Source organism: Zingiber officinale, chromosome 6B, assembly GCF_018446385.1.
Source record: "Zingiber officinale cultivar Zhangliang chromosome 6B, Zo_v1.1, whole genome shotgun sequence".
NCBI classification, from domain to species: Eukaryota; Viridiplantae; Streptophyta; class Magnoliopsida; order Zingiberales; family Zingiberaceae; genus Zingiber; species Zingiber officinale.
The window spans coordinates 66,848,144-66,869,156 of NC_055996.1; the positions used below are offsets into that span (position 1 = coordinate 66,848,144).

A 21,013-nucleotide genomic window follows, 5' to 3' on the forward strand; every position below is an offset into this window, starting at 1 on the left:
CTAATTTTTTTTTTTTTATAGAATTGTAAATAAAATATTATAATATTTGCATGTTGAATTATAAGAGAATTTATAAAAATTCTTATAATTAAACAAGATCATTGGTTCAATCTAAATAAAATTGTTTTGTTGTGAATTTTTTTAAAAGTCGTTTAATCTAAGTTTTTACACCTTCCGTTATGTATCGAACAATTAAACACCAACACACACAAGGTGCATACTATAAGATAAATAGGGTAACATTACTCTTCAAAATAAAATGTGATTTTTTTAATAATTCTATTTATCATAGTTGTGCGTGTGTATATTCATACACAGATGATAATGTATGCATTAGAATTTAAGTATTAGTGGATGAAATGGTTTTAAATTTAAATAAAGTATAATTTGAATAATCCCACCTAGTGTAGGTAATCCATACCTTTGGCAATACTATATTACTACAATTGAGTTTTATCCCTTTCATTAAAGTTGCATTTGGTAAGCATGAATAGAATAGAACTCAAATGATTCATGCTTTTATGTTTTATTGCACTATTTGAAATTTTGAACGAATACTTAAAAATAAAATGATTCATTCTAAGAAATATCTCATTTTACTCAAAATTTATTCTAAGAAGAGAATCCTTCATTCCACTCTTTAGCAAAAATAAAGATGAAATCAGTAGTAAAATAAGTAAACATTATCAAGTCATCACATAAAAAGATATTTTTATCGACTTCATCGGAAAATTGATCATTATCCAATTCTCTAAATCTAATATGTGATAACCAACTTGACTATATCATGATCTCCTTCATCCCACTCTTAGCAAATATAATGCTGGTTAATAAATTTTTTATTTTAAAATTTAAATTAAGATAAATAAAATGAGTTAACTAGGTAGGATGGTTAGTAGGTTAGAACAAGGGATGAGAAAATGAAGAGGGTTGATCACTGCAAACTTCACGGCTGACGCCTATAAATATTTAATTCCATTTTAGCTCAAAAAAAGTTTATTGTAATTAATTTTTCCACAGCTTTGTGGTTTATTATTGTAATCTGTTTAATCAATCATAAAAATATTAATTAGCTACAAGATAGTTTATTACTTGGCAGAGGAATTGGCCCAATTGTTTCCTTCCCAAGCATCAAACAAAAGAAGAAAAAAAAAAGATAATTCATGACAGTAAGATATCAAGAAGCTTCAGGCTCCTCTTGGTAGAAGTCGCCTCCCAGCATTTGCCATCCCTCCTTGTTCCCAACGACCTCATAATCCATGAGGATGAAGAGGACATACTATGCCTCGGATCCAACAGAATGATGCTGCACCGGCTTTTCCAAAGTACCTTAAATTGTATTATACAAAACATATAAAAAGAAACGTCATATTCAATGTTTTACAATGATTGAATCTGAGATCGGTCCAGAGTTTGCATCTCCAATCCAACAAGCACCATTTCTCCTCTTCCCATGTGTCAATTCGCTTGTTAGTTTTGTTCTAGATGGCGTTTTGCTGGAGGTACAGGAAGAAGAAGGCCCCCTTATGGAAGATTGTCAACTCCACCCAAGGCCCTCTTGGTAAACTCCATCCTCATCTTCTTCATCATCTGTGAATTGAAACCTCAAACCAATAAAAGAACAAATGATCAATGAGTTTTTGTTTCTATCAAATTGCAGTGCCTAATTCATTCAGCGGCAATCTTCGGACGATTTCTTACTTCAGTTATCGAACTTTGAAGAAAGCAACAAAGGATTTCCAACCCAAGAACCAACTCGGCGGAGGCGGATTTGGACCAGTTTATAAGGTTGATCTATCTTCTTTCTTCTTCTTTTTTGTTATTGAGCTCTATGCAGCTTTCCTATATGTTCAAGTTATGTATTGATAACAGGGAGTATTAGATGATGGAAGAATCATTGCAGTGAAGCAGCTAAGTGTTGGGAAATCTCAGCAAGGCGAGTCGGAGTTCCTCGCAGAGGTCCGAATGCTGACGAGCATTCAACATAGGAATCTCGTTCGCCTCGTCGGATGCTGCTCAGAAGGCTCCCAGCGCCTGCTTGTCTACGAGTACATGACCAACGGGAGCTTGAACAGAATCATATCTGGTTTTTACTAAATTTCCCGAGAGACCATATCGATTGCATTGCTTGCTCGTGTCACACTCATCATTTTAACAAACGGTAATGGAACAGGGAAGAACGAGCTATGTTTAGACTGGCAGACGCGATTCCAAATCATTGTAGGAATCGCACGAGGATTGCAGTACCTGCATGAGGACTCCAACTTGAGGATTGTTCATAGAGATATCAAGGCCAGCAACATCCTCCTCGATGAGAAATTTCAACCTAAGATCAGCGACTTCGGTTTGGCCAAGTTCTTCCCAGAGGATCAAACTTATCTCAGCACAAGATTTGCAGGAACTCTGTAAGTTGATTTGCATGTTGTAGGTAAAAAAACAACAGTTATCGTACCAAGGGAGCCCCTAATATATGGGATTTACTAAAGAAAGATCACATAATTAATAAACACAAGACTTTAAAGCATGCAACTTACAATTCAAAAATCACATATTTGCATTTTGCACACTAATCAACTTGAGCAATGAAGGTTCATTTCAAACATGGTCTTTCAAAAAATTCAGAGGGTATTGTGCACCTGAATATGCTATGAGAGGAGAGCTTTCTGCAAAAGCCGACATCTATAGCTTCGGTGTTATTGTGCTGGAGATCATCTGTTGCAGAACCAACACAGACCTTTCTCTTCCGATCGAGATGCAATATCTTCCGGAATATGTAATTCTTCCTCATATCTGAATCTGTCTTCAGCTCATATTGAAGTTTAGACACAAACCAAAAGAAAAAGTTAAAAAAATATTCATTTTGCAGACATGGAAGCTATATGAAAGATCAAGGCTGAATGAAATAGTGGATCCAAAATTACTAGAAGGAGCAGTGGAGAAAGAAGTGTTGCAGGTGTGCCAAATTGCTCTGCTGTGCCTTCAGCCATATCCAGACTTGAGGCCCCCAATGTCTGAAATAGTGGCCATGCTGACTTGCAGGGCTGAGATATCTTCGACTCCTGTGAAACCAACATTTTTGGAGAGGAAAGCTAGGGTTAGCATCAGGTCTCCATCACCCTAGTTTGTTCATGTCAGAATATCTCTCTCTCAATATATGCATATATATGGCAACTGCAGCTAGCGCAACCCCTAATTAGATCTTCCAGATTTGGATAGGAACTGTAAGGTTGTATATTTCGAGGGGGAAGGTTTGAGCAAATTGAATAAAGATACTGCTGTAACAATCTTTATATTGTATTTTTTTGTCCCCTGATGAGAAGAATACAGAAAGTCATAAATCAAGCTAGCAGGAACTCGAAAGATCTCATATTCTCAGGTTTTGAATGATAGCTCATCACATTCTCAAACCAAAACCATCGAAGTATTCTAAAATTGTCAGAAACTTTACACCATCGAAGTATTCTAAAATTTCAAAAGGAGTTGCATCAGCCCATCTTCCTGGCAACATTGCCAATTTTCTGAATGTTTGAATTATTAATAATTGACCCTTTGAAAATGCTATCATCCTTAATTAGAGTTATTAATTTAGATTGGTCCGTCGGATTAGTCCACTTGTCAAATAATTTAAATAGATTATGTTGGGCCCTTGGCGGCCGGTTAGAAGGGTGCAAAGAGTCCTGCGATTAAGACGAATCTACCTTTCTCGTTCTTTCAACGTTTAGTTAAAACACTTTAATAAAGAAAGGAAATACTTATAAAAGAGTATGAGACTAATGAGATTACTTGATTTGTAACTGAGGAAGTTGCTAATCCAAGGTAAATGAAGCACATTTACTAGACTCCTTCTTTGATATAAGTCAGAGGCGGAGAAGTCTCATACAGGACGTTGACAACTCAAAGAATAAAGAACATAATGAATATTTTGAGTATAGAAGAAATATTGTTGAAACTAGGTGAACTAGGGCTTTATTTAAATTACTTTGGTCAAGTCTATCCGTTATTGACGTGGTGTACTCCAAGCGCCTAGATGATGATCCGGGTGCCTCCAGCGTGACAAACTCTATCTCCACGCAACGACTTCACAATGACACTGGGATAAAGTTTTATCCATGTCCAGGCGCTTGGACCAATTAGGGCACCCAGACCATTACTGACATGGACCCGAAAGTGATCCACAACAACGACTCTGTGACGAGGCACCTGTTCGACACCTTGGCCGTTCGAGTCCCAGACGGTCCCAATGCCCGGACCAGTCAGCAAGTGCTGACTCGTTCGGCGTCTTCTCTAGTCGCATGGGTGATGCTCCGATATTCCAAAGTTAAGCTCACCCAAATCCAACTCCAGCCTTTTCCTCGAGCAATCTTTAGCTTTGACTCCTCGTCCCTTAGAAACGCCGTGTGCATCCTTCTCGCTCCACCGACATACTCTTCCGTAGCTTTTTGTTCCTCAGATGCACCGAGTCCATCGACTCGCTTCCCGTGTCATCCTTCTCGTCCACGACATCTTCCACTCAACTTCTTACGTTCCTAAGTCTCTACAAACTCAGACGCAATACATCAAATACGTGGAGTCTATGTCACGCCCCGAGGAATCCCTGCTAGACGAAAATCCGGTAACATCTCCTCTGTACCGGTGACAATATGAATCCTAAGATACATATATCAATCCTCGGCCCACACCGCTAGAACAATATAATACAGAAATAAAGACAATCCACGCAGTTTATAATCAATCCACGTAGTTTATAATAGTACAGCCTTCGACTGTACAACAGATATTACTAAAAAGAAAGGACGATATAGAAAACATTGTAGATATATGTAAACCTACTCCACTACAACGAAGAAAACGAAATCCACGAAGTAATGAATATACTGCAGCGGAAAACAAGAGTAGCGAACCCAAATACTCGACATAAAGGCCACAAATACAACCACACAGTCCACAGTATAGCAAAACTTAACAAGGAACTAAAAAGTCTAAAATCCAGAATCCGTCATGACAAGGGACTAGCGACTGGAATCTCCTGACGGTCTCAACCTGAAATAGGAAATAAAGCAACGGTGTGAGTTCAATGAACTCTGCAAGTAACCAATAGATATGTACAGTAACATATAAGTACCATCAATAACCTAAAGTACAGTCTTCTAAACAATATAGAGAAATACGTAACTGAATAAACTATAATAGCCAGCAATAAGCATGGAACACAGTCTCCTAGAACAACAATAAGAAATGCATAACTGAAATAAACTGAACTCACCAACAAGTTCTATCTGAGCATATAACTATGAACATACAACAGGTAAAGGTAGTCAGACCAAATAAGAATGTACCTTGTATGCATGCCAATTGTATGCAGTCATCAAAATGCAACATCCAATATGCAACAATCACATATAAAAAAAAATGCATATGATGCAATATGACATGGTCACCCCCGCCGCCAGTCAACCATCTCACACGCGATGGTAAGACCGAGTGGGTAGGGCTATGACAACCGTGCACTCTGCCATCACTTTTCCTGAGTGACCGAGTGAATGTGATGCTGTCGAAGTACACTTATCCTCCTACCTCAAATATAGTGAGAGAGCGTAATGCTCTCATCTCCCGGTATGATGTCACGGGGAGGGATCTCTGCCCGCTACCACGCTGCAATCACACTACCCATGAGCGGACCAGTGGAGCCTGACAGAGCAAACTGCACACACCCTGAGTGTTGTGTCACTACCCATGCAGTGACACCTTGTGTGTGCAGGCCATGTAGCCGGCGACATGCTCAACAATAATAGAGTCGACAATCGCCCATCATGCAATCATGCAGGATGGTACATGATACTACAGCATGCAAATCCGAAACATATCCTCATCCATAATATAAGTGCCAAAAAGGTAAAAACATATATATCAATGATATAAGCAACATGAATCCAAGAACACATATCAAGTATGTCTAGCAACTAATCCAGTATACAGAAACACTATATATATATATATATATACGTATGGCAAGAGATAAAAACATACAAGTCTAATGTATAACAGCTAACAGTAGAAGCATGTAACAGGTATCAAATAAGCTAAAACCAGGGAAGTAATAAATCTACCAATTACCACTAGTTATACATACTACACATATCATAAAGACATTATCAAAAAGATAAGTTAAAAAGTACCCGCCTCAAATAGAAGGTCCAATCTAGTCAAATCCGACGTCGAGACGTCCGTCTCAAATCAGAGTCTTGTGTCAACCAATATATATATTTTTATTTAGTTAAAATTCAAATGAATAGCTAAATAAAATCCCTAATACTAATTTAGGGTAAAACCCTAATCACATCAACATTAACCTACCTAAATTAAATCCAACGGTTAATTAGGATTAGTTACCTAATCCCTAATCATCCATTAGATTAGAAATCCAAATCCAACTAACCAATTATACTAATCATGTAATCTAATTCACTATGATCTACCACTAAGATCAATTACCCTACTCCTTACCTCAATTCATAGCCGCCATTGCTGCTGAATTTGGTATTGTTTGCTGCTGGACGCACGAAAACCCCTCAGCTCTAGATCCACAGCACTCAACCTCACCTCACAGCCCTCATCTGATGATCCACAATCAAGGATCGCTGCTGCCAGGAAAGGGTAGTTGTTGCTGGAACCCAAGAAAGCCCACTGACAACACCTCCCTGCTGGATTCCACCCTACTGGTCGGATCAAGATGAGATCAGCAGGAAGATCACTGATCAGATCAAAAATAGAGATCAAGATGAACAAGACAACCAAATTCAAGACATAATCCACTCACCTTACCTCTTTCTCACTGTCCCCTTCCTCTCCAACCGTGACCTAGATCAGCAGCAAAGAAGAGGAGGACCAAGATCTGATCCGAGACTTTTCCCTAAACCAGACAAGAAGGGTTAACGCAAAACAGAGCTCAATCAACCGAAATCCAACGATGAAACCAGAAGAGAAGAATAGGTTGCTTACCCTCGGAGCCCTAAATGCCCCTTTCACCAGTAGCGGGCTAAATTTCCTCCGGTGGAAGCAATTAGGGCGGCAACGACAAGATTGTCGCTGCCGCTTGCCGTAGCCGAAGAGGAAGAAGTAGTCGGAGAAGGAAGAAGCTCGGAGACTAGAAATGTTTCCCTTCTCCACCCTCCAAGAACGATCCGTGCCTGCGACGCCGAGAAGAAGAAAATGGTCGCCGATCGCTTGGAGCAGAGACACGAGGAAGCGGAGAGGAGAAGTCGGGGAAGAGAGGAAGAAAGGGTCGGGGTCGCATGGCTTAAGTTGGGTTCGGAAATTAAGGAAAATTTTATACTTAGGGTTTAATTGATTTAAATACTAAGTCCATCCTCAATCAAGTCCACTTAATTGGATAGTTCAAATCGGCTTTATCTGTGACCGTCGATTCATTCTTTAAAAAATCCGTCGTACAAGTTCCGAAAAATTCTCAGAAAAATTTCATAAGGGTATTTCTCCAATAACCTTATCATTTAAAATTTTTCGATATCTTACAGTCTAACTTAACTCGGTTGATCACATTAAAACCAACACATGATACTTACCATCTCTCTATTTTTTATGTGAATAAACCCAAATTAAGTTAGGGTTAAATCAAAATAGTAAATTAATGAATATTGTAATTTAGCACATTTAATTTTAAAATTAAATCAATTTATTAAAAAAATTTGTACCTCCCCTAGACTTAATCTTATTTCTCCCCCTTTCATTATATTAAAAATATGATTAATAAAAAAAAATCTGAGAAAAAATCTAAGGGTTACTGAAATAGTAGTGAACAATTTTTTTTAAAAAAAAATTATAGGAATTATTTTTCAAAAATCTAAATTTTTATGATTTAAAAACTAATTTTTAAAAGAATAATTTTAAAATTATTTTTAATTTTTGAAAAATTCTAAAATTTTTTATCAATGTTAAAGACAATAATCCAGAATATTGATAAAATTTTTATGAATAATCATATTCAATATAAGTAATAATAAATTAGTGTATATAGAGAGAGGTAATTTTCTAAAATAAATATTTAAAAATAGATTTTGAACTCGTAAAATTTTGCAACTTTTTTTTAGTATGTAAAGTCGAAAGTATATTTACATAAAAAATAGATTTTTGAAGATTGACTTTTTAAGAATTTTTAATATTAAGAATTATTATTTTGAAAAAATGTAGAAAATTATTAACGATAAAAAAAAATTCAAAATATTTTATACTAATAAGTAATAAATTCCTTTTTCATGAAAAAATTAAAATCTAATTAATTTCGAATAAAAAGGATACGAAACAATTTATTTGAAAATTTAGATAGTTTTAATCATGAAACTATTATGGCAAATTAAAATTAAAACATGCATAAAAATTTAAGTTAAGCATGATTTAGGAATCCAATATAAATTCCTACCTACTGGATTAATTAGAAATTTTTTTGGAATATATTTTATTATTATTTTTCTTATTTGACCTTGTGATATCTAAAATATCAATTAAGCTCTTGAAATTTTTTGAATTTGTGAACATGCATTACCCTTTTTCAATTGTTCTAGTTTTCTTTTAACTTGCTAAGATTATTTTCATATATAAGTTTTCCTTTTTCAATTGGTCATTTTTCGTTTTTGTTGGGGCAATATCCCTAGGTCAAGTTTGACCAGGTTGACTAAGCTTTAGTTGGGTCAAGCTTGAGTCGTGATGCTTGAGTTTTAATGTTTGACAATATTTGGAGATTGCTAGTGCAATCGTTCGGTTAGGGGAGACTAATGGTACAGTTCCCCTTTGGTCAGGGTTTGACCATTTTGATGAGAAGAGAAGTCCTAATTGGAGGTTAGGCAAGAGATAAGTCAAGTAAGTCAAGGGTGACAGGAGACTTGACTGGGAAAGTCCTAACTAGCGTTTAGGCAAAAGAAAGTCGTAGCGAGTGGAGCTAGGCAGGAGAAAGTCCTGGTGAGGAGCTAGGCAACTGGAAAGTCCTGGTGAGGAGCCAGACAACTGGAAAGTCCTAGCGAGTTGAGCTAGGCAGGAGAAAGTTCTGGTGAGGAGCCAGGCAATTGGAATGTTCTGGTGAGGAGCCAGGCAATTGGAAAGTTCTGGTGAGGAGCCAAGCAATTGGAAAGTCCTAGCGAGTTGAGCTAGGCAGGAGAAAGTCCTGGTGAGGAGCTAGGCAACTGGAAAGTCCTGGTGAGGAGCCAGGCAATTGGAAAGTCCTAGCGAGTGGAGCTAGGCAGGAGCAAGTCCTGACGAGTGAAGCCAGGCAGTGGAAATCCAGATGGGTCAAGGATGACCAGATATCTGGTAGATGGAAGTTGAAATGGGTCAAGGTTGACCGGACATTTGGCATGAGGAGAAAAGTTCAAGTGGGTCAAAGGAATTGACCGGACACTTGGTAACGAAGTCCCAGCAGGTCAAGGTTGACCGGATACTAGGCATGATGAAGTTCCGACGTAGCAAACTTCCGATGGTCATAACTTTTGACTCGGATATCGGAATGAGGTGATCTCGGATGCAAAACGAAGCTCGTTTCAAGATCTACACATTTTTCTACTTTCCAATCGATTGGGGGTGTCAATTGATCAGCCAATTGATTGGTTGACGTGATTTTATGCAGAAACATCTTGATCGATTGGGTAATCGATCACAACCTCCCCCAATCGATTGGTCAATCGATTGGGCGAGTTTCTGAGTGAACAGTGAGCTTTTGAATCGATCAGTTGATCGATTGAAAGCTGCCAATCGATCGATCGATCGATTGGGACTTGGAGTTTTCGCGCGAGCAGTCGCGAGAACAGCTGGATCGATTGGTCAATCAATCTAGTCATTTCCAGAGAGCACAGAGGCTTTCTGAATCGATCGGCCGATCGATTCAGAGTCTACTCAATCGATTGGCATTCGACCGTTGCGCAGAGATATAGCTGTTGGCGAACGTTTTCTCGACAGTTCTTCTCTTCCAGCGACAACAAGTTTGTGCGATCTTCACCGAGCTTTCTCCGAGCACTCACGCCAGTTCTTGAAGGCTCTTGGGAGCATTCCCAAGGTTCAAGAGGCGACAACAAGCAACAAGTAAGCAAGAAAAAAGGTGTATTGCGTTGTACTTTTGTTTCTTCTTCTTGTATTTGTGTGGTGTTGTTGTGTGAGTGTTGTACGAGGCTTCTCCGCCTCCGGCTGGGACCGAGAAGGAGTGTTTTTATATTGGAGTAGCGTCATGTGTGTGGATCCTTGGATTAGTCACCTCTTCTTGAGGTGGATACCAAGTAAATCTACGTGTTAGCATTGTATAGTTTGCTTCGCGTATTCCACTACATATTATCAAGACGAAGCAACCGACAAGCGCGACGAAAAGCTATTCACCCCCCCCCCCTCCTCTAGTTGGACACAAAGGTCCTAACAGTTTTCAGTTTACACATTGACTTAGACATAGATTTTATTCCTAAATATAATGATCAAGGGGTAAAAGACATACCTCACTTATCATATCAGATCTGAAACTGGATTCTCCCCTTGCATCGCTGCATTCTTCTGATGTGGCTCCCCCTTCTTCAATGCTAGCTTTCGAGTTGTTTGGTTCTTTGTGACTAGCCATTAGTGCTAGTCCAGCATAGGCTTCTATCTCGGATTCGGATGACGAACTTTCATTCCAAGTGGCCTTGAGATTCTTGTACTTGGTTCGTCTTGGCCCTTTGTCTTTTTCCTTCTGGAGCTCTAGGCAATCATCCGTTATGTGTCCTTTTTGACAATTATAGCATCGAATATTTTGTTTTCTCCTTGGATTTTTCTTAGTCTGCATCCCTTTAAATTTCTTAGATTAAAAAAAATAAACTTTCTTACCATATACGCTTCTTAGTCTGTTTCAAGATCTGAGTCTAACTCAAGTTCGTCCTTCTTGTTGGCTCTAAGTGCCAAGTTCTGATTAGACTCTTTTCTTGTATCTGCACATCTAAATACATTTAATTTTAATATTGAAAAAATTCTTCTAAGGTACTTACCTCTAAGTTCTCAGAGATGTAGTATACATCTATGATTGATGTCTACTCTGGAGTTTTGGAAAGGCCTTGAGTGCATAGCAGACTGAGTCCCGATTGGTTAACGCTTCACCGAGATTGATCAGGTGATCAGCTCCTTGATCTTTGCGTGTAGTTGAGCTACCGTCTCACCTTCGTGCAAACTTTGAAGCTCCTTGATCAGGTCGAAGGTTTGTCAACTGACTCCGAAGAATGTCCCGTCGTGCAAACTTCGCTTCAGATATGTCTTCATGGAGCTCTAGGAATTTCTCTTAAAGTTCTTTGGCTGAGGTGTAGCTTCCAATACGGTTGACTTCTTGAGACAATAATACACTTAGCAGATGTTATTCCGCTCTACTGTTAGCTACGAAGTTCTTTTTGCTCCTTCTTCGTCTAAAGGTATTCTTCTTTCTCTTCTCTTTGTTGATCTTTGAGAACTACAAAACCGTACTTGATTATTAAAAGCATTTCAAAATTAGTTTTTAGAATTACCTCCATTCCACGTTTTCAGTGTGCGAACTCCACCTTGAACTTTGGCGGTTAGATGCTTAGTCTGGCCATTGATTTCTTTACTTCGGTCGACGGTTAGTCCTTCTGAAGTGACCTTGCTCTGATACCACTTGCTAGACTCTTGGCGATCGGCTAGAGGGGTGTGAACAACCCTACGATTACGACAAATCTACCTTTCTCATTCTCTTGATGTTTAGTTAAAACACTTTAATAAAGAAAGGAAATACTTATAAAGAGTACGAGACTACCGAGGTCACTTAGTTTGCAATTGTGGAGGTTACTAATCCAAGACAAATGAAGCGCATTTACTGGACTCCTTTGACACAAGTCGGAGGCAGAGAAGTCTCGTTTAGGACGTTGACAGCTCAAAGAATAAAGAATAAAATTAATATTTCGAATATAGAAGAAATGCTGTTAAAACTAGGTGAATTGGGGCTCTATTTATAGTACTCTGGTCAAGTCTATCCGTTGCTGATGTGGCGGACTCTGGGCACCTAGATGGTGATCCGAGCACCTCCAACGCGGTAAACTCTATCTCCATGCAACGACTTCACAACGACACTAGGATAAAGTTTTATCCTTGCATGGGCGCCTGGACCGATTTGGGCACTTGGACCATTGCTGACGTGAACCCAAAAGTGATCCACAACAACTACTCTGCGATGAGGCGCTTGTTCTATGCCTTGGTGGTCCGAGCTCCTGAATTAGATGGTCCCGGTGCTCAGACTAGTTAGCCAAGTGCTGACTCATCAAGCGCCTTCTCCAATTACTGGCTTCTTCTCCGGTCACTTGGGTGATGCTCCAGCCTTCCAGAGTTGAACTCACTCGAACTCAATTCTGACATTCTCCTCGAGCAGCCTTCTGCTATGACTTCTCGTCCCTCGAAAACGTCGTGCGCATCCTTCTTGCTCCACCGGCGTACTCTTTTGCAGCTTCTCATATCTCGGATGTACTGAGCCCGTCGACTCGCTTCCCCTGTCATCCTTCTTATCCACTGTGTATTTTTCTCGACTTCTTGCCTTTCTAAGTTCCTGTCCACTCAAATGCAAGGCATCAAATACATAAAGTTTAACTTAACTTGGTTGACCACATCAAAATCAACACGGGGTACTTACCGATTGAGTTAAAATTTTATCAATTCATTCAAAGGCGGATTTAGACGGGCTGACACACCTAGGCCCGCGTTCCATGTGGGTTAGCTCGCGGCAAACTTAGGTTGGCCCGGGGGTTGAGAAAAAAATACCAAAACTTAAAACTAAAATGGAAAATTCAATGGGCTTATATATATGAGTTTGTGGATTGGCCCTCTTAGCGCGCAATTCACTTTGGATTAGGAGTTTTTCAATCCACTAAGATGACAGATCAGTCCGCCTCGCCCCTTCAAATGGCCGACCCACTATGGATTGACTCACCTTGCCATGAATCGACCCCTCCTAACAACTCTATCCATAATGGTGACTTGAGCCAGACTGAAAGCAACTTTAATAATTGATACTAACACCCCTGCACTCGGCCTAGGACTCTCCCCACAACTAGCGAGCAAATTGGGAAGTTGAGAACACTGAAATGATTTAGAAGGGAGGCTATGAAAAACTTTGGCGAAATCCCTCCAACATTAGGTTAGGTGTAGCTGTTCGGATCTCCTGGATTTGAATCCCTAGCCCCCTCCAAAATAACACATGTTATTTCATTTATGCTCACAGTCTAAATTCTGACAAAGAATGATACACTGAACATACTTAAACTTAAAACAACACCAATTTTAAAAAAATATATAAATTTAATCTGAATTGGGCAGCAGTTTGTCGAAATTTACAAACTTTGATTGAATTTGTGTTTTTTTTGTAAATTGGTGTTGTTTTAAGCTAAGTATGTTCATTGTGACATTTTTTGCCGAAATTTAGATTGTGAACATAAATGAAACGATATCCGATGTGTATTATTTTGGAGAGGAATAGGAGGAAACTAGAAATTCAGGTTCAAGAGATCCAAAGTGTGCAACCAGGCCCACCAAAAGGTGGCCACTGTTACTTTTAATTTTTTTGTTTTTTGTTTTTTTTAATTCATTCGTCTTGGAAAATAAAAAAAAATGAACGTTGCCGATTTTTATTTTTTGTTATTTTTTTTTTAAAATTCAACACGGAAAAATAATTATATTAAAATGGTATTAATATTCCATCAATGTTATTTTTTATATGAAATAATTATTAAAATGTATAGATACATATTAAATAAAAAATATTTATGGATAAATGGTTGATGAAATATGTTAAATTAAAGAATTATAATTAATTTTATTTAAATATAAACTTACATATAAATTAATAACATTATCATGGATGGTTGTTTCTCTTTGTGCTACTTAAAGCACTTATATGCCACAACTGATGGACGATGTTGAAATGAAAATGTTAGAGATTTTGTCAAAATTCTGTGGTTGATCCTTTTGTTTCATTATTGCTGATAGATACTAGAGTTTTTTGATGGCATGTGCTCTTAACTTGGTAATAAGATGTATTGCTAAGAGCATGTTAATGATTTCATTTTGTGATTATCAAAGAATTAGATCTTCAATTTTGTTACTCATAAATCAAAACTATTATTTAACAATTAATAGTGCATGAGCTGATCATATCATCCGTGGTTTATTTATTTATTTTAATTTATGTTGACTCTTTATCCTCTGCTATACTAAATATTCTCTTTTCAACTACTACTTGGAAACCTAGCATTAACGTCGAAGTCCTTAGTTCCATTCTTGAGTCAGTTCAATTGGCTACTGTGTAAAAATGAAGGCATTTGAACTAGTGAAAGACAACTTGCACATAAATTGGCAACCATGTATGGATATGCATCATCGCCAATTCTTACATCCAAACACTCAAAATGATGAAAAGATTTGAATTCAGACTAGTTCTACCTCTCCATGCATCTCAGAATGCTCTAAATATTCACTTTGACACAGAGCCATATTTTGCTAAACCATGTATAGATATGCAGCAAGCTGTTGGTGCTATATAATTAATTTTATAAATAATATTATTACCGGTTCTAAGTTGGAACCGGTTAACCGACCGGAACCGGTTCAACCGGAACCAGTAGAATCAATAGAACCGGTAAGAATAACGGTCGGTTAACCGGTTCTATACAAAATGCGGTAAACTGGGATTAACCGGAACCGATAAACTGGTAAACAGATTAACTGACTAGTTGAACATGCCTAGTGAAAATGGTGAATCGATTGGGAAGTTGCCCAATCGATTACAAGGGTTCTTGCAAGGGCACAGAAGTGCTCTGGATCGATTGGGTGATCGATCTCGAAGTGCTTAATTGATCAGGTGATCGATTGGGAGAAATGAAAAAGAGCCTTTGCAAGGTTTGGATGGCTAAATGCGCTCAGATCTGACGTCGTAATCAATTGGAGGAAAGCTTAATCGATTGGGAGCCCTAATCTACGAGATAAAAGGTGTTCGTCAAGATTCAAATGCAACTTCTTCTTCTCCATTCCTCACCACCGATTCTTGGACGATTTAGGGCAAAGTGTTACTGAACTTCTGAGTCTACAAGAGGCGTTTCCATATCAACAAGAGATCAAGAGCAAGGCTTCATATTGTTGTATTTATTTACTTGTTCTTGTTGCATCTATTGTTGTATTCTATTGTGTACTCTTGTATTGAGTTTGTAAGAGACTTCTCTGCCTCCACGAAGGATGTTTTTGTTAGTGAGAGCCCTAGAGCCGATCACGTGATTGTTGGTTGGTCCTAGGAAGATCGTACCGATTCCACTGTACAAAAATTTTGAACAAGTGTCAAATCTTTCCTAAACAACCTATTGTGTTCTTTAGAAGTTAAATTAGGAATCACAGACGGAACTTAACATCATTGATTCCAAATTTAACTTATCTGTTCTTAATGGTTTAGATTTGGATCGCAAGTGGAACTTAACACTATTGATCTAAATCCACCTAAGTTATAAATTACATTAAATATTAATTTCCAAAATTGGCTTTTAGGACTGCATGATGAGGCACATGACCTTCTTGGATATGGGAGCATCCACCACCGCCTAGACAAAGCCTTTTAAAGAAAGCTAATATTTAATTTTCTTATATAACTCTAGGTTTAACCAAAAAGAACAATCAAATCACAAATTCAAAAAATAAACAAAAACACAAACTCGAAAAATAAATTCGAAAACTAGAATATATTCCCTCTTGTGTTTGAAATTCATATAAAGAAAAACAATTAGTATGATGCGGAAGAAAATTACTAGTTATACTTTCTCTTTGTATGTTAATGACCTCGAGATCTTTTGCCGTATTCCTCGCTTCGCCTTGGATGTCGTGTGGGCGACTGTAACGCCCGAAAATTCTCAAACTTGCATTAGAATTATTCTATGATTTTTCTGGAATTTTTAGATATTTTTCCGGAATTTTCCGAGTAGCGGAAGTAGCAAAAATAATTAGAAGAATAAAAAGCCTTAAGCGGGAATCGAACCCGAAACCTCTCCGGTCCGCTAAACCTTTAGTTAACGCTAGTAACCAGTTGAACCCAGCAGGGCCGTGCTGAAAGGAAAGGGAGACAATTAAATTTATATTAGAGTTGGGCCGGAATTACCACTTAATATAAATAGAAGGTTTAAGTGGGGTTTGGCTTATTTGATTTAGTTTGGTTCGGCAGCTTTTCTCTCCTCCAAACCCTCACGCCGATTCTCCTTCTTCCTCTCTTTCTCTCGGCGCCAACCACCAGCATACCTAGGATTCCATCCCTAGGGTCCCAAAGGCTTCTTCCGGCGACATCTCCGACACAAGGACGCTTCTTTCCGCGAGGGGAACACGTAGACGCGAGAAGATCGTCGAGGAGATCTCTCCACCGGAAAATCTAGCGATTAGAATCGTAAGAAATTACGAATAGGAGGTAAGAAACCCCTCACCTGCAGTATAAGTAGCTTTCGTTTGATTGCATACTTTTAGTTTTAGCTATATGCAGTTTTTATCGACGCAAAGGGTGAATTTGACCCTCCTCGCAGATTTAGGGATTTAGTGAGCACTTCTGGATGGGCCGGACACGTATTCCCTCTTCAGTTGAGGTTTTAGACGTTGTCGGGTGCCTAGAAGTGGTCTCCCTAATAGAGAGGAGAGTTCGGGCACTCTAGGTGTTCGATAAATAGCTAGTTTAGTGAGAATGCACCTTAAGCATTTTTAACAGCTCAATTGGATGCATTAGACGCATTTATTCAGCATTTTCAGCTTACTACAGCTTAAATGGATTAGATATCCAATGGGTGGGCTCCCACAGTCGCCTCTAGGTTTAGATAACCTAGCTCTAGGTTCAGATAACCTAGAAACAGCAAGTTAAAACAGTTAGCTATATTCAGTATTTTATTTTCAGTGACACTGTACTGGATCAGATATCCATGGGTTGGACTCCCACAGTCGTCCCTAGGTTTAGATAACCTAGTTAACCCTACTAAATTCGGGACTTGCAAACCCGGGTTTAGTTAGGGATGCGCGCACAGCAAGTACAGTTGCCGGGCCCAAACAGCATGATTATGTATTTTCACTTATATCTATAGCTTTCAAAGTTTATTCAGATATGTGACTATAACATCAGAACAGCACTAGTTTAGCTCAACTATAGTTTCGGTTTCAGTTCAGTTTTCAGCATAGTTTATTCTAGTTGATGCTATGATATGATTATATGTTCAGCTTTAGATATGCCATGATTGTATGCTTATATGCCATGTCATGTTTAGTTTATTCAGTGTACTTAGCATATCCTTTCAAACAGCATGATTTAAAATCATATTTGCATCGTATGCATGTTTTAGTGAGGTAGATGGTTTCTTACTAAGCTTTAAGCTTACAGATTCTACTTTTCCTTATACTGCAGATAAAGGTAAAGGAAAGATGGACTAGCAGAGGAAGCTGGAGGGCAATGCAAAGATGGTGTGTGTGGCAGGAACTGGAATAAAAGACCTTGGAGAGTTTAGCAAATTAGAAACTAGTTCTTCCTTAAGACATTTTCTTATACCTTCCTTTTTATGCATTTCTAGTAGTTAAAGGTTATGAGTTGATGAACCATGCTCCATGTCATGTTGGAATGTTAGCTATATGTTATTAGAATGTTTATTATGCATTAGATAGTTATTATGTGAGATCTTTGGCACGCATCAGTGATGATATCAGGGGTCTGATACGAAATCAGAAACCCCTGATCGGTCGGCAGACCGATCAGGGAGTCTCTGATCGGTCGGTAGACCGATCAGGGACCTGGGTTCTGCGAACAGAAGCTTCTGTTCGTTCCCTGATCGATCCGTGGTTCGATCAAGAGATGTGATCGCGAAGAAATGGCTCACTGATCGGTCAGCAGACCGATCAGTAAGCCACTGATCGGTCTCAGTGACCGATCAGGAACCAGCTGGATCGGTCGGCAGACCGATCCAGCAGCGTACAGAATTGAAGTGTAGTTTATGGATCGGTCGGTTGAACGATCCGGAGTTTTCTACCGTGCCAGTATTAGTAGATCGGTCTGTGGATCGATCCGAAGTTTATTATCAGTTGTAAACACCTTCCCTAGCATGTGTACAACTTCTAGGTACACCTAGAATATTAAGTTCAGTTTACAGTAATCAGTTAGTACAAAAATTCAAATTAGATCAGTTTTCCGCATAGTCAGTTAGCACAGCAACAACCTGTAGCGATCGGCCTCGCAGCCTAGCCAGTAGGAGGCGGGTCGTTACAGAGTGATAGTATGTGATAAACAAGTAAGAATACCTCTACTTTGTTTATGCTCCTTGTTTTGTTATTACAGTTCATGTGTATATGCCTACTGCTTGTTAGTATGTGATAGTTTTTAAACATGATATCAGTAGTTATATAACTGGGATTACATTAGTTATGTTATGTTCTCTATGTCCTTAGAAATGGCACAAGGGCGCCCAGCTAGAAGGGCACTAGCTACTGAGCCCCAGCAAGAGGCAGGCAGTTCAGTGCCTCCTCCAGACCTTACAACATTAGTGGCTCAATTACAGCAGCAGCTAGCTGAACAGCAACAGGAAATAGCCACCTTAAAGGCTAATCAGCAGAGTACCCCCACAGTCACCCCGGAACCGAATCTGACGACTCCAGAAGTCGTAGAGGTTCCACCAGCCCAGCCTACAGCGCCAGCGCCAGCACCAGCAGCTGAGCCAAGAAAGGAAGCCTATCTGATCCAGTGGCAGCGAGTCAAGCCAGAGAACTTCTCAGGCACTAGTGAACCATGGGATGCACAAGCCTGGTTCAAAACACTGGAGAGCACGATGGAGCTTCTGGACTGGCCAGAACACGAGAAGGTGAAGTGTGCCTCCTTCTGCCTGACAGGAGACACACGCATGTGGTGGGAAAGAATCAGAACGAAGCGCCCAGTGAACCAGATGTCATGGGCTGACTTCGAGAAAGAATTCTTCGAGGAGTTCTTTCACATACGGGTTACAAACCGCCACTACGACAAGTTCACCGAGTTTCGTCAGGCAACCTTTCGGTTGAGGAAGCTGTGAAGAAATTCAACAGGTTGGCTCGCTAGCCAGCACAGAGAAGGAACGAATCCGGTTGATGCTCAAGATGCCGAGGCCGGATATAGCGGTGAACGTGGTGGTGGCATACATAGGCCACAAACCACGGAGGAATTAGTGAGCGGTGCCTTGACCACCGAGCATTACCAGAACAACATCAGAAGCAAATCTCCTCGAGTCCAAAGGCCAAGGAAACTCTCACACTCAAAAGCAACAAGGCCACGGCTCTAAGAAAGGGAACTCCAACAGCAAGCGCAAATCAGGGAGTGACCCAAAAGGAGGACCATCTAGCAAGCGACCTAGTTATCCAAAGTGTGCTACTTGTGGGAAATTCCACCCAGGGGTTTGTCGCAAGGGCACACGAGGATGCTTTGAATGTGGACAAGAAGGGCACATGGCCAAGCAGTGCCCGAACAAGACCGGTCTTCCTCAGCCACAGCAGATTCAGTATGTAGGCCAGCCAACTCAGTTATATCAGATGCAGGCCGCTCTAGAAGGTCCACTTATCAGCCAGGGCAGATTAGAAGCCCCTCCAGGTATGGCAAATGCGAGGATCTACTCACTCACCAGAGAGGACGTAGCTAATACCTCGACAGTTGTCACAGGTCAGATTAGCATTTTACAGTATAGTGCTACTGTTCTATTTGATACTGGGGCAACCCATTCATATATAGCCAGGATGTTCTCCGAAAAATTAGAAATACCCCCAGAGGTACTCAGTGGTCAGTTTTTGACGGCACTACCTTCAGGAGATCTGGCTCAGAGCAGTGCCGGTCATTATAGCAGACAGAGAGCTCTTTTGTGATCTGATAGTGCTAGAGATGACCGACTATGACGTTATCCTTGGGATGGACTTTCTGATCAAATACGGTGCTACCATAGAGTGCCGTAAACAGAAAGTCATCTTCCAACCTGAGGCGGCAGTGCAATTTGAATACAGCGGAGAACCAAAGAGAAAGGCCAAGAAGTTTCTCTCAGCTATGAAAGCACAGAAGCTACTGGATTCAGGATGTACAGGATTCCTAGCACACGTAGTCAACGCCAGCCAGGACAAGAATCAACAGCTAGCAGAGGTTTGAGTCGTATGTGACTACCCAGCAGTCTTCCCTGAAGAGTTACCAGGCTTAGCACCAGACAGGGAGATTGACTTTGAGATAGAGCTCATTCCCGGTACAAATCCTATCTCCAAAGCGCCTTATCGCATGGCTCCAGCAGAACTGAAGGAACTTCAGGAGCAACTACAGGAGCTGCTTGACAAGGGTTTCATACGCCCGAGTCACTCACCATGGGGAGCGCCTGTATTGTTCGTGAAGAAGAAGGATGGAAGCATGCGACTGTGCATAGACTACAGATCACTGAACCAAGTCACGATCAAGAACAGGTATCCCCTTCCCAGAATCGATGACCTGCAGTGTTCTCTAAGATAGATCTCAGATCAGGTTATCATCAGGTGAAGGTTAAAGAAGGGGATATACCCAAGACAGCATTCAGAACCAGATACGGACACTACGAGTTCGTAGTCATGCCCTTTGGCGTGACCAATGCTCCAGCTACATTCATGGATCTCATGAACAGAGTATTCAGGGAGTATTTAGATAAGTTTGTTATTGTGTTTATCGATGACATTCTTATCTACTCAGGAACTCATGAAGAACATGCAGAGCACCTGAAACTAGTATTGCAGACACTTCAGCAGAACCAGCTATACGCCAAGTTCACGAAATGTGAATTTTGGTTAGATCAGGTCGCCTTCCTGGGTCACATCATCTCAAAGGATGGTATCATGGTAGATCCCAGTAAGATAGAAGCAGTAAGTAACTGGAAGAAACCGAAGAACGCCAGCGAAATCAGAAGCTTTCTGGGATTAGCAGGATATTACAGAAAGTTTGTAGAGAACTTCTCCAGGATAGCCTCCCCACTGACAGCTCTTA

At 39.8% G+C, this 21,013-nt stretch overlaps 1 protein-coding gene and 1 long non-coding RNA gene across 2 annotated transcripts; one reads left to right on the plus strand and one right to left on the minus strand.

The window, feature by feature from the left end:
* Window positions 1-1,965: 1,965 nt before the first annotated feature.
* LOC121991073 (probable LRR receptor-like serine/threonine-protein kinase At1g56140) lies at window positions 1,966-3,272 on the plus strand. Its single transcript, XM_042545099.1, has 4 exons — window positions 1,966-2,040; window positions 2,110-2,405; window positions 2,623-2,773; window positions 2,867-3,272. The coding sequence occupies exons 1-4, from the start codon at window positions 1,966-1,968 to the stop codon at window positions 3,119-3,121; spliced, it is 777 nt and encodes a 258-aa protein (XP_042401033.1). The 3' UTR covers window positions 3,122-3,272.
* A 1,524-nt stretch (window positions 3,273-4,796) lies between these two features.
* LOC121990248 lies at window positions 4,797-7,310 on the minus strand. Its single transcript, XR_006114523.1, has 4 exons — window positions 7,000-7,310; window positions 6,818-6,910; window positions 6,505-6,716; window positions 4,797-5,040 (listed from the first exon to the last, which is right to left on the minus strand). It is a non-coding gene; the product is annotated as an uncharacterized LOC121990248 (long non-coding RNA).
* Window positions 7,311-21,013: the final 13,703 nt, after the last annotated feature.